Source organism: Molossus molossus, unplaced genomic scaffold, assembly GCF_014108415.1.
Source record: "Molossus molossus isolate mMolMol1 unplaced genomic scaffold, mMolMol1.p scaffold_m16_p_4, whole genome shotgun sequence".
Lineage (NCBI taxonomy): Eukaryota > Metazoa > Chordata > Mammalia > Chiroptera > Molossidae > Molossus > Molossus molossus.
Window position 1 is genome coordinate 50219215 of NW_023425377.1, and position 12912 is coordinate 50232126.

At 44.0% G+C, this 12912-nt stretch overlaps 2 protein-coding genes across 2 annotated transcripts in view; both read left to right on the plus strand.

The window, feature by feature from the left end:
- GFPT2 (glutamine-fructose-6-phosphate transaminase 2) overlaps positions 1-8050 on the plus strand; it is a 59156-nt gene extending 51106 nt beyond the window's left edge. The window contains exons 16-19 of the mRNA XM_036240140.1: positions 1114-1241; positions 3473-3640; positions 5458-5619; positions 7200-8050. Coding sequence (XP_036096033.1) covers positions 1114-1241; positions 3473-3640; positions 5458-5619; positions 7200-7244 — 503 coding nt within the window. The 3' untranslated portion in view covers positions 7245-8050. The remainder of the gene's footprint in view (positions 1-1113; positions 1242-3472; positions 3641-5457; positions 5620-7199) is intronic.
- Positions 8051-11976: 3926 nt separating this feature from the next.
- The window catches only part of MAPK9 (mitogen-activated protein kinase 9), a 72900-nt gene continuing 71964 nt past the window's right edge, over positions 11977-12912 (plus strand). Inside the window, exon 1 of the mRNA XM_036239615.1 lies at positions 11977-11996. The gene's annotated coding sequence lies outside the window, so the exon portion shown is untranslated. The remainder of the gene's footprint in view (positions 11997-12912) is intronic.

The window sequence follows — 12912 nt, forward strand, 5'->3', positions numbered from 1 at the left end:
ATTTTAACCAAAAGATCTTATCACAACAGATTGAATGAGGAAGCAGATATGAGAATCTGGCTTTTCTGTCATTTTTTGTTTGTTTGTTAATCCTCACCTGAGGATATTTATTTCCATTGATTTTTAGAGAGAATGGAAAGGAGGGAGGGATGAGGAGGAGAGAGAGAGAGAGGCAGAGGCAGAGAGAAACATCAATGTGAGAGAGACACATTGATTGGGTGCCTTCCATATGCACCCAGACTGGGGCCAGGGATCAACTTGTAACCCAGGTACATGCCCTTGACCAGGAATTGAACCTGTGACCCTTTGGTGCTCAGGCTGACACTCTAACCACTGAGCACACTGGCCAGGGTGAGAATCAGTTTTTGTTTTTGTTTTAATTTCAAAGTCAGACATTAAGATTTGCACAAAACAATGCCCCTCTTCTCATTGATTTTAACATATATATATATAATGGTTTTTTGTTATATGTATATAAATGAATAAATATCTTTAATTTTACCAATTTAAAATCTAGTAAATATTGATAGATATAAGCATGAGCGTCATTTTAAAGAAAAGTGATTGAGTAGCAAGCTGACTTGGGTATGTGGCAGGCATTTTCTCAAAAATGAAGTAAGTTAGCCCAACAAAAACAAAGGCTCTTAGGAATTTGCAATAATTTTTAAGAGTTTACAGGAGTTTTGAGACGAAAAAGTTTGAGAAGCATTGATTCAACTTACACTGGCTTTGTCTTGAGATGTGGCATGGGACCCAGACAAGGGGCGCTGATTTGGAATGTCAGCTCTGTAACTGTCCAGCATGGGATTTAGCCTCTCTAAGGCTCAGTTGCCTTACCTATAAAATAGAGTTAGAAGAAACACTTCCTTGCTTATCTTACATGCTCAGAAAAGTATGAACACAAGTATGAATCACCATCCCAGCAAAATCCTGGCTGGTAAACCAAGTTATTTACCATATTCTAAATTTAAAAACTTTTAAATTAATGCAAGAAAACCAAGTGTACTAATTAATGAGTTTGTAAACCTTGTATTATATTCTATAATATGTTTGTGAATCTTGTTTTAAAATCGGTGTAACTGGCTCTCTCCCTCTGCTGTGTGCATGACTTAGAGCTGATCAAGGAAGTGTTGTCGCTGGACCAGAAGATCCATGACCTCGCTTTGGAGCTCTACACGCAGAGGTCTCTCCTGGTCATGGGGCGGGGCTATAACTACGCCACGTGCCTGGAAGGAGCCCTGGTGAGCACACTTTGTTCAACCCCTACACCACCAGTTGGATGAGAGCAGGCATGGGAGACAGGGCACTGGGCTAGGGTAGGGGAGTGCTTGAGGGTCCGTTGTCCACCAGGTGAGGCTGCATTGAGCACCAGCACACTACCAGGTGTTCTAGCCCTGGGGACATAGAGATAGGAGCTCCCAATCTTCATTCTCCCAGGATAAAGGGGTAGGCCACCCTTGGGTGAACCCTAGAGGTGTCAGTCTGTTCCAGGCTCCATCTAGACTAGCCCATTTATACCTCACTAGCATCTGAGAGACTAACAATTATTGTCCACATGTTACCCAGGAGGCCTCTAAATAAGTCATTTTACTCAAAATTACATAGTAGAACTGATTGGCCTGAGATTTGAACTCAGGTCCAGTAGACTTTGTTTTTTTTCCCCACTACTACAAGCAGCCAGGAGTATTTGGGCATACCAGAATTATGGGGTGGGGCCCCTGCAGAGTTCCCTGTTACCCTTCAAACTTTAAAGAAAAGCTGGAGATCTTGCAGGAATGAGCTTCACATACTCTGCACTGTTTAAACCAGTGACTGGCTGTTTTGCCTCCTATAGCAGTAAAGATCCAACCTGGCTAGTGCAAGAGAGAGCTGATGGGACAGGGGTGAGGTGCAAGACATGGACACAGGGCTGTCGAGAGGGTGGACATTGTTGCCCAAGGGCTTGGGTCTAGTACTTGCCCTTTAATCACTATCTGCTTGCAGTTTATGCTCAACCAAAGTAAACAGGAGACTGTTACAGGTAAGGTAGCATTTGGTACCAAAACAAGGGCATCATCCATGACCCAGCTGGTTCCCCTCTTCTCTCTGGGGGAGCAAGTGGCTGCTCCTTTCCTACTACCTTTTCCCCCATTTTAAAGACAATGCTATTCCCAGTAGATTCACAAGAAACATTCAGAGAATAATGGGGTGTGAGGAGTGCAAGCCATAAGGAGCAGTGTCCTCCACCTTCCACACCCTTCCAGTGGAGGTTCTGACCCTTGCCAAAGGCAGTGAGGCCATGCTGCTTCTCATGCCCATCATCATGGTCATCATGAAGGACCCTTGTTTTGCCAAATGCCAGAATTCCCTGCAGCAGATCACAGTATAGTAAGGCCTGGATGGGGTGTGCTTTCAAATCTTCCCTCCATGCCTCTGCCACCTGGGTTTGGGGGTCAGCTATAGTGCCTGAGTGTGTTGGTGAAAGATGCATATTCAACTCCGTCTCCAGCTTAGTCTTTGGGGTGAAAAAGGAGCTTTTACGCTGCTGCTGGCCCAAGTTAATGACCCCTTTATGATCAGTTGGGGGCCGGTACTCCAGATGTCTGCAGCATTCAGGGTGGAGCCATGCTTCTAACATTGTTTCCCTTGACCCAAATAAACAGTTCCAGGGGAGGTGAGAAATGTATTCTTCATCCTCTTACCAGACCAATGACAGGGGTTTAGTGGTAACTGAATAGAATGGATCTTCCTAAACACAAGGAAAATTCTAGTAACAGCCCACTGTGTGTGATTTTGTTTGATAGGTAAGTTGGAGCAACCCTTTGCAGTTTTTTAATGGTCTAGAATTAGGAAAATTATTAGTCAGATAATAGAATAGAGGCATATGTAGACAGAATACAATTTTGTCATTTTAAACTCTAACTGCAGAAAGCCATGGGGCCTGAAGAAAGCTAGATTGGCCCTGGCCCTGAGCAGTGGTTAGAGCGTCGCCCTGCAGTCCAGAGAGGCCCGGATTTAGTTCCGCTAAGGGCATGTACCTCTGTTGCACTTTGTCTCCGGCCCCAGTTGGGGTCGTGCGGGTGGCAGCCACTCGATGTGTCCCTTTCACGTCAATGTTTCTCTCTCTATCTCTCTTCCTCCCACTCTGTCTGAACAAAAAATGGAAGAATTGTCCTCTGGTGAGGATAAAAAAGAAAAAAGAAAGCTAGATTGATTCTGACTTGTCCATCCAAGGGGGGTGACTGTGCCCAGGGGCTGGTCTGGGGACACAGGCTGCATGCTGGGCTTTGTATATGTATGCCCTGGACAGCAGCCAGCCATCTCTCTTGGCCTTGGCCTTGCCAGTTGCTCTCCATGCTGTTGACTGCTCTGTGCATCTGTCTACCTTGTGGCCCTCAACTCCTTGCCTTCCAGCTGATCCTCCCCTCTGGTTGATGTGCTTCAGCCCCTTGTCCACCCAATGTGACACTGATTCCACCTCATGTTTTCCCAGAAAATTAAAGAGATAACCTACATGCACTCGGAAGGTATCCTGGCTGGTGAACTGAAGCATGGGCCCCTGGCGCTGATTGACAAACAGATGCCCATCATCATGGTCATCATGAAGGACCCTTGTTTTGCCAAATGCCAGAATGCCCTGCAGCAGATCACAGCCCGACAGGTGAGGGTTCTCAGCTGGGCTGGGGCCACCTTTCTCCTCCCCTCTTCCATACATGCCCCCCTCGAGCACTGTCTGCCAGCAGGTGTGACACAAACTCTCTCCTCAGTCCCATCATGAGTGGTTGCACACACTCAGAAAGAGTTTGGTCAGCTTTTGATCATGCCCACAACAGCTCCTTAGTGAGATCCAGTGACCCAGAGTGGCCAGAGCTGTCCTGGATCCCAGGCAAGGAGGTCAGAGGAGGTACTCCTGCTGGGGAGCCCTGAGGGCAATCCTGACACTACCCACCTGGAGTTAGGCCTTATTTCACAGGTGAAAGGCACCGTTCTCCATTAGACTGCCTTCACTTCAGATACCAGCTGCAAGTTCAGAGGTTCTCAGATTATCCACACTTCTGGATTTCCTCATAGCCCCTCAGGTTCAGTAATTCCCTAGAACAACTCATAAAACCCAGGAAAACACTATATGACTATTACACTTTTATTCTGAAGGATACAAATCAGGGCCAGCCAAAAGAAGAGATTCACAGGGCAAGGGCCCCAAAACATGAAGCTTCTGTTCTCAGGATGTGTCACTCTCTCTGCACAGCAGTGCGCATCACCAGCCAGGGAGCCTGCCTGAGTTCCAGGGTCCAGAGTTTTTATTGGGGTTTCATTATGTAGACATGATAGCTTGCATCATTGCTACGTAATATAACTCAATTTCCAGCACATCTTCCGTCTCTGGAGGTGAGGAAGTTAGGTTGATATCACATGGCTCCAAGCCCCAACTCTCTAACTACATTGTCTGTCTTCCTGGTATGGTCATTCCCCATCCTGAAACTATCCTTGGGCCCCACTATGAGTCACCTCATTAGCATAAACTCAGGTGTGGTCCAAAGGCCCCTCCATAGAAAACAAAGACACTTCTATCACTCAGGGAAGCCCAAGAGTTTAGAGGCACCCTTCCCAGGAACCAGGGACAAAAATCAGCCAAAGTCTATTATATTACAGCTGTCCGGAGGTGGGAGGGTGGAGTTCCCATACATTCATCCTAGGAAGACCCATGAAAGATGCCTTGTTGGATTTTACAAGGAGGTAAAATCCAACAAGACACTTGAGCCAGGTGCTGCCACTCCTGGCTCAGCATATTGGTCAGAGATAAGTTATAGAACACAATCACTACACTTCGTTGCCTAAAACCTTCCAGTGGCTTCCAACAAAGTGCAATGACCACAAGCCTTTATAACCTAGCCCCTTCTGTTTCCCACTCATACCAGATTCTTTCTGCCTCTGAGCCTTGGCATTGGCTGTTCCCTTTGCCCCACATGTTCTTCCCACACATCTTCAGAGAGTTGGCCTCTCATTATCCAGGTCTCAATCCAATGTCCCCTTTTTAGAGAGGCCATCCCAGATTTCACCAATCATCCCCAATCACACTATCCTATTTTATTGCCTTTGTGGCACTTTCTTGAAGTTTATTGTTACTTACTGGTTTTCTTGTCTGTTTGTTTCCCACAACTGTGAGCCCCAATGGAGCAAGGAGTGGATGTGCCCTGCCCTTTGCAAGGCACACTGAAGCCACTCAGATGTGGGTGCTGAATGACTGAAGCAGGAGGATGATCACCCTGCCAGGAAAGGGGAAAAAACTCACTAAAAAGCATAAAAAACACTTTGTCCTTTACATGAATCATACACAGTACCTCATCCATAATTCCAGCAAAAACAAAAGATTACTGTCTACATTGCAATAATGTTGATCTCAGAAACTCTGCTGTGTGTGAGGGATGCTTCTTTCAAAGACAATCTGCATTTTGTGATCACCTTTTTCTACTTTAGGGTCGCCCAATTATACTGTGCTCCAAGGATGACACTGAGAGCTCCAAGTTTGCATATAAAATGATTGAGCTGCCACACACAGTGGACTGCCTGCAGGGCATCCTCAGCGTGATCCCCTTGCAGCTCCTTTCCTTCCACCTGGCTGTTCTCCGAGGATATGATGTACGTCTGGAAACTGCCTAACCCAGAGAAGAGCAGAATGTAACCCCAGAACTCCCTTTTTTTAAAAAAATACTTATTTGGTGTGTTGACTAAAAAATAATATCAACCAGATATTTCATCACCAAAGAGAATTTGGGGGAAAAAGTGTTGCAACCAAGTGCATGCAGACATGGCAAGCCACGTGCACTCTCTAGCCTGTATGCCAAGATGGATGGGTATTTATATAAGGAAAAATGAAAATTAAGGGGAAGGGAAGTTAGAATCATAGAGCTTTATTATAAACAAAGAGTTCTCCCTGTAGGGTTCTTGTGTGTAGGGTTTTCATGATTACCTAAGAGTGCAAGAATTTCCATAAGCCCTAGCTCTCCTACAGACCCTCCCAACTGATACATTTTCTTAAAGTTCCAGTTAGTCTTTATCAGGTGTAAATATTCATAGGATAAATATATTCATTTAAAATAACTTTTAAAAATAACTTATACCCCCTGAAAACAGCTTGGAAACTACAAGATGAATAAAGACCATATCATTAAACCATAAGCTCATCACTAAGAGGCAATGTTAATAAGCAAATTCACTATCTTATTCTAGTCTTTTCCTTGTGCATGAGTTTTTTAAAACATTTTTCAAGATTATATCAAGAGTGAAATTTTACACCTTCCTTTTTGATATATATGAGTATTTTCTCACATCTTGAATTTGTTGCAAGCAACATTTAATCACTGCACACTATTTCACCACAATCTTATAACATGGATTTTGACAATTACTTAGCCAATTCTCTATTATTTAAACTGTTTCTAATTTTCAGAACATCTGCATAAATAACACCAAAGTAAACATCTTTATACATACATCTTCATCCCACATTTAAGATTTGTCCTCAGTCTAGCATATGAGTTAACATTTTGAGACTCTTACTGTTAACTTATCTTCCAAAAAAAGAACCAGTTTATTATCTTGCCAGGGAATGTATAAGAACACACAATTCATTGTGCAAAAAAATAGACGTTTATTATTATATACCTTGAAAAGCTTTAAGAAATACATAACACAAAAATATATATATAACTACTGACGGTGTGCATGATGTCCAAAAGTGACATATGCTAACATTTTGTTATATTTCTTTAGTAGAAAAACATTATTATAAATGAAATAAGACACTGCAAATAAAGTTGAAGCCACTTTATCAGCCATCCCCAGTCACATTTCCTTCTTAACCTCCAACCTACACTAGCAAGTCTCATGGGTTTAGTGCATATCCTTTCAAGAAAAGTGAATATTTAACAGTACAATTTGAGCTGTCTTTAATAGCATGAATAATGTCGTTTTAACAGTGCTACTGCTTGAAACATATCAGGTGCACAGTAAAATGTTTATTGAATGAAATAAACAATACAGTTAGTTGAAGTTTCTGGAATAAGAAAACGCTTCCATGATGCAGGTCTCAAGGGAGCTCATGGTTGGAGGTGACCAGGAACACCATCTCTTTTTCAAGTACTCTGATAATAGGTTTTACAATACAGCATGTGGATGAGCTCTGAGGAATCCTGAGCAGTTACTTTCTATCATTTTAGGTTGACTTCCCCAGAAATCTGGCCAAGTCTGTAACTGTGGAATGAGAAGAATGTGAGGAGACCATCACCACGCTTAATCTGGTTCAAGAGCTGTCCCAGTGATGCCATTCTCATCTCCTAGATCCCAGTAGAGCTTGACAACTTGCACGTGCCTTGTACCCAAGTGCTTTGCTTACAGCAGATATGTTTCTGTGTCATGAAGTCACTAGAGGAGAAGGGACTCATTGTTTACACACAGGGGTCAGAGCATACGTTTCCACTGCTGTGCAATATACAGCTCTCTCCGAGTAACTGTGAACTTTTTTTAAACAACACTAGTTAGTTTTAAAAGACAAAATATTTATAATGACAATTGTATAGCTTTTAAGTTATTTTTCTAGCATGTGGCTTTCTATAGCTGGGGTCATGCCCAGACTGTGCCCTTGGCTACCCAGTGTACCCAGTCTCCTTTCAGGGGACATTCATCTCGGATATGAGCATAAGGCACTGCCTCTCGACTCCTTTCTCCTTCCTCTTCCTCTCTCAGCTGCTCCTGAACCCAGTCCCAACTTCAGGAGAGCTCTTCCCCTATCTTCCCTTGCTTCCTATAAATCCTGTCAGAATCTCAGTTTCCTTCCATGGTTACCTCTTGACTAAATTCCTCTAACTCTCCAACTTCTGTTTCATCTGATCATGTGTTTTTTTAAAGCTCAGGCAGCATTTTGGTCCCTGTTCCTGCCCGTAGTAAAGAAGTTTGACATGTGCCATGCAAGAGAGTAGTTTCAAGTGGGTTTCCTTGTCCTCTATTTAAGTGTGCACAAAGAACTATGCAATTTTAAGACAATAAAGACAGTATAATTTTTTGTTTTGTGCTTCTGCATTTCTGTTAATCTCATTCTTTCTGTGTTCTTGGATTTTGAGGGCTCCTCAAAACAGGACTCAGCAGTATCTGGTGGGAGCAGCCCCATTTGCTGGCACCCACACCTGTGACCTACATGCTTCTAGTAGAAAATGAGGACTGTTACAGGATAGAACAAAATGTGGAAGATTTGGGACTCTCTACTGAGGGTCCACGGACCAGCTGTTGGAGGGAGTTGAGTCATGTGATGCTGCTTGAGATGGTTGCCCAGAGCCTGAAGGCAGCAGACAGGTGTGAAACTCTCAAATTTGTACTCCCCACACCATGACCCTATTCTACTCACTGATTCTATTAATACCATCAGGCAGGAAAGTAGAAAGCCAGAGAGAGTTCTGAAAGTTTGTGGAGTCAGAATTTAGACTCTCTGTGAAAGTGCTGTCCCAGGGGTTTGCATGGTATCTTCATACCTCATCAGACCTTTGTTTTGGATTACCTGTGAACCGCTGTGTAACTTTCCCATTTCTTCTATGCACTCCTCTGTATCACAGGGACTGAAAACCTGGGAACCAAATTTCCAGATTAAATTCCACCACCAAGAGGCACTAAGAGGAGATTTGGAAGATAGTTTAGAAATCATATTATTCATTGAAAAATCAAATTATTTGTTTTTCCTCTGGCAGAGGCAGATGGAAGCATGGCTTCAGCAGACAGGAGGTCCCACTATGGTGATGCTCTACCAAACTCACCCACCACTCAGTGCTACAGGCAGCGAGGAACACCAGCAGAGGTTTCATGAAACTCCTCCAAAATCCCAATTCTGGAGAGCTGGCAGGGAACAAGGGGTTGTGGTGGCCCTCTCTAACCTCTATTCTCCTGCTCTCCTTACAAATTAATCAGGATGTAAGTCCTGCTGGAAATTCCTGCCCTAGTTTCTGTCTTCCTGACCAAAACCACTGCCAATACGACTCCTGAGGTTAGGAAACTTTTTACAAACTAGACAAAATATTTCTGTCTGGATAAGAACTAGAAAAATGAATTTCATCCATATGCCCAAGAGGTAATTACCATCCTCACTTTTATATTAGTCATTTTTATTTATTGTTCTACCACCCCCATGTAATCTATCCCCAAACAATAAACCACCTAGTCTTGAAGGTGGAGGGTAAGCACACACCAGCCGTGTAAGGAGAGGTCAGCCCTGCCTGCTGGATGGAGGCTCCAGGAGGAGGGCAGAGAAACAGTCTTGGAGTGATGGTCTGATTCTGTTTCTCTGGGAAGTGATGAGATCCCTTCTGGGGAAGTCCTGAGCAAGGTCAAAAGCGAGTCTTGGAAAACAGGGTTCCCCACAGTTGGATGCCTGACAAGACTGCCATGTGGACCAGGCACTGAACATGCAGCAGAACAGTGGTCAGAGGGGGTGGGCTGCTCAGTACTCTCCGCTACCTCCAGCTCTCAGGGAAAACTGAGGACTTATGTGAGTGACATGTGTGTCCTCACTGAAGCATAAGGGGAAAGACCCTTGTCAGTATGTGGTCACAATAAGCCAACTACTGATGAGAATCGGGGCTAGGTACTCCTGGGCCTCTGCCCTCAGGTTAAGAAGACACCCGATGGAAGGTGATGACAATCTGTCTCTGGGGTGACACTGCTGCAGTATGGCTCAGTTGCCCTTTAGTCTGGTGCAGGGCTATCATCATGGGGTCACCTTTCACCACCCACCAAAGGATCATTGTCATCTCTCATGTTGGTCTCCTTCTTCCTGTCTCTCATGTTTTCCCTCTGAGTTTTATTGTTTGTTTTGGTGGAATATATCCTTCCAGAGTAATGGTGCTTGAGAGGTAAAATTTTTGAGACTTTGCAAGTCTGGAAATGACCTTATTCCTCACACTTGACTGGGGGTTTAACTAAATACAGAATTCAAGGTCAGAAAAAAAAAGTTTCCTTCAGAATTGTAAAGGTAATGCTCCCGTATTTTGTTTGCAGTGTTGTAGTCAAGGGATCCAGGGTCACACTGATGTGTCTTTGTAGGTGACTTTTTATTTTCTTGTTTTGTTCCATGTTCTGAAATATCCCAATTAGGTGTTTTGTCTCTTTTCACTGAGTGCTGGTTTCAGTTTGGTAATTCATGCTCCTCAGGTCTGGTAAATTTTCCTTTTTTTGGTTTTAAAAATATTTTGAAAAATCTTTTTAAATTATAGTTTACATTCAACATTATCTTGTATTAGTTTCAGGTGTATAGTGTAGTGGTTACACAATGGAAAATTTCCTTGAATTACTTTTACTTTAAATACTTTTTTATCTTTCGATTACAGTTGACATCCAGTACTATATTAGTTTCAGTGATAAGACATTATATAATTTACTAAGTGCTCATCCCTAAGTTCATTGAGCATCCTTATAACTGGTGTTTTGAACTCTGCATCTGGTAGATAGCTTGTCTCCATTTTGTTTAGTTCTTTTTCTGGAGTTTTGTTCTATTCTTTCATTTGGGACATGTTTCTTTGTCTCCTCATTTTAGTTGCCTCCTTGTATTTGTTTCTATGTATTAGGTAGAGCTGCTATGTCTCCTGGGCTTGAGTGGTCTTATGTAGATGTCCTGTAGAGTCCAGTGGCACATCCTCTCTGATCACTCAAGATGGGTACTCCAGGTGTGCCCTCCTACCCCATGTGGGCTGTGTACACCCTCTTGTTGTAGTTGGGCCTTAATTGCTGCTAGCACTTCAATGGGAGGGATTCCCCCACCCCCACCCCCAGGACAGTTGGCTGGGAAAACTGGCCACAACCGTGGAGGATCAGCTGTGCAGTGGCTGATCCCATGGAGCAGAACTTCCTTCAGAGGGACTCTGGTGCCTGCTAAATCTGACCCTTAAGTGTGTCCCTTGTGGAGGATGTTGAGTGGTTGTTGAGTGGTTCTTCAACGAAATCTGAAGCTGTCCATGAGGTATACTGACTCTGGGGCCTCTCAGGAGGTACATACCAAGGTAAGCTGTCACCTGCACCCTGCCCAGGCCACCTTGCATGAGCTACAAACCAATCTGCAGATGGCTGCTACTTGTGTTGGGCTTGAAGGTGCTCAGGACAGGCCAAGCTGCAAACCAAAGTCAGCTGCTGCTAGTGCTGGGCCTGGGGCCACTTAGTGAGAGGTATGAGCACACCAAGGCCAGATACTGCTTGTTTGACAGATTTTAGGAAAGTCTGAAACATGAGCCGAGACAGGCCATTCATATGGAAAAGCCATAGTAAACAGCTTGGGTTGGGCCAGCAAATTGGGCGAGGCAGGGTCTCAGGGAATCACCAGGGTAGGGCAAACAATGTTAGCCAGGTGATGGAGATTCAGATATGGTGACTGCAAAGAGGACCAAAGAAAGGAACAATGGTCTCTGCCAGCATTTTTGTCTGGGAGAAAGCTGCCCCTCCAGTTTTCACCCCAGTGCCAGACAACTCAGTTTCTTCCCATATGCCCTGGTGCCCCAGTGCTGGATCTCAGAGTGAGTGAGTCTGAGTAAGTCTGTGTGTATGGGCCCTCTAAAGGACCTGGAACTCCAGAGCCCTCCATCTCACTCAGCCACAATCCAAGCTGGTTTTTACAACCAGAGTTATGTGGACTTCTCTTCCTGACACTGGAACCCTGGGACTCCTTATATATTTTATAGTATATATGTTTGTAATTAACTAAAGTCCATACTTTACTCATATTTCCTTAGTTTGTATCAAACACCCTTTTCCTGTTCCAGGACACCACATTACATGTCTCCCTGGGCTCCTCTTGGCTCTGACAGTTTCCTCAAACTTTCTTTTTTTTTTTATCCTCACTCGAGGATATTTTTCCATTTTTTGTACAGATAGAGTGGGAGGGAGAGAGAGGAAGGAGAGAGAGAGAGAAACATCGACGTGAAGGGACACATCGAGTGGCTGCCACCCGCACGACCAACCAGGGCCGGGGACAAACTGCAACCGAAGTACGTGCCCTTAGCGGGAACCGAACCCAGGTCTCTCCGGACCGCAGGCCGACGCTCTAACCGCTGAGCCAAACTGGCTAGGGCAAACTTTCTTTGTTTTTGATGACCTTTACAGTTTTCAGGACTATTGGTAGCTGTTTTGCAGTCTGTCCAATATTTGGGTTTGTCTGATGCTTTTCTTTTTTTTCTTAATATGTTTTATTGATTTCAGAGAAGAAGGGAGAGGGAGATAGAAACATCGATGAGAGAGAAATATCAATCGGCTGCCTCCTACATGCCCCCTACTGGGGATGAAGCCTGCAACCCAGGCATGTACTTTGACCAGGAATTGAACTGGTGACCTCCTGGCACATGGGATGACACTCACCCAACTAAGCCACACTAGCTGGGCTGTCTGGCGCTTTCCCCATGGTTATACTGGGGTCATGTGACTTTAGGAGGAAGACCCCAGAAGTAAAGTACCCATCTCATCACTTTATATCAAGGGTACATACTATCAATATGTCTTATCACTGCTATGTTATGTGGTCACCTGTCTGAGGTAGTGTTTGTCAGGTATTTTGTTTTTTCCCCCTTTCCACACTTAACTCTTTGGAAGGAAGTCACTATGCTTATCTCCCCACGTATAGAGGAGGGAGTTATGCTTCACTTCATTGAGAGGGGAGTATCTCCATCAATTACTTGGAACTCAGTACTGATGTGTTTACTCTTTATTTATTTTTATTAAATAAATTACTTATATTACTATGAACTCATGCATATTTATTTTATACTGAGTCAACCCAATACTACCTTGTTTTATTGTCAAATTGTTCCAGCTCTTTCAGTTGGCTCTTGTGTCCCTTATGACATGACCCCGCATTGTGTGTGAGTGTCCTTTGTAAGCACGTCCTGACTTTCCTGCACTACAAGATGC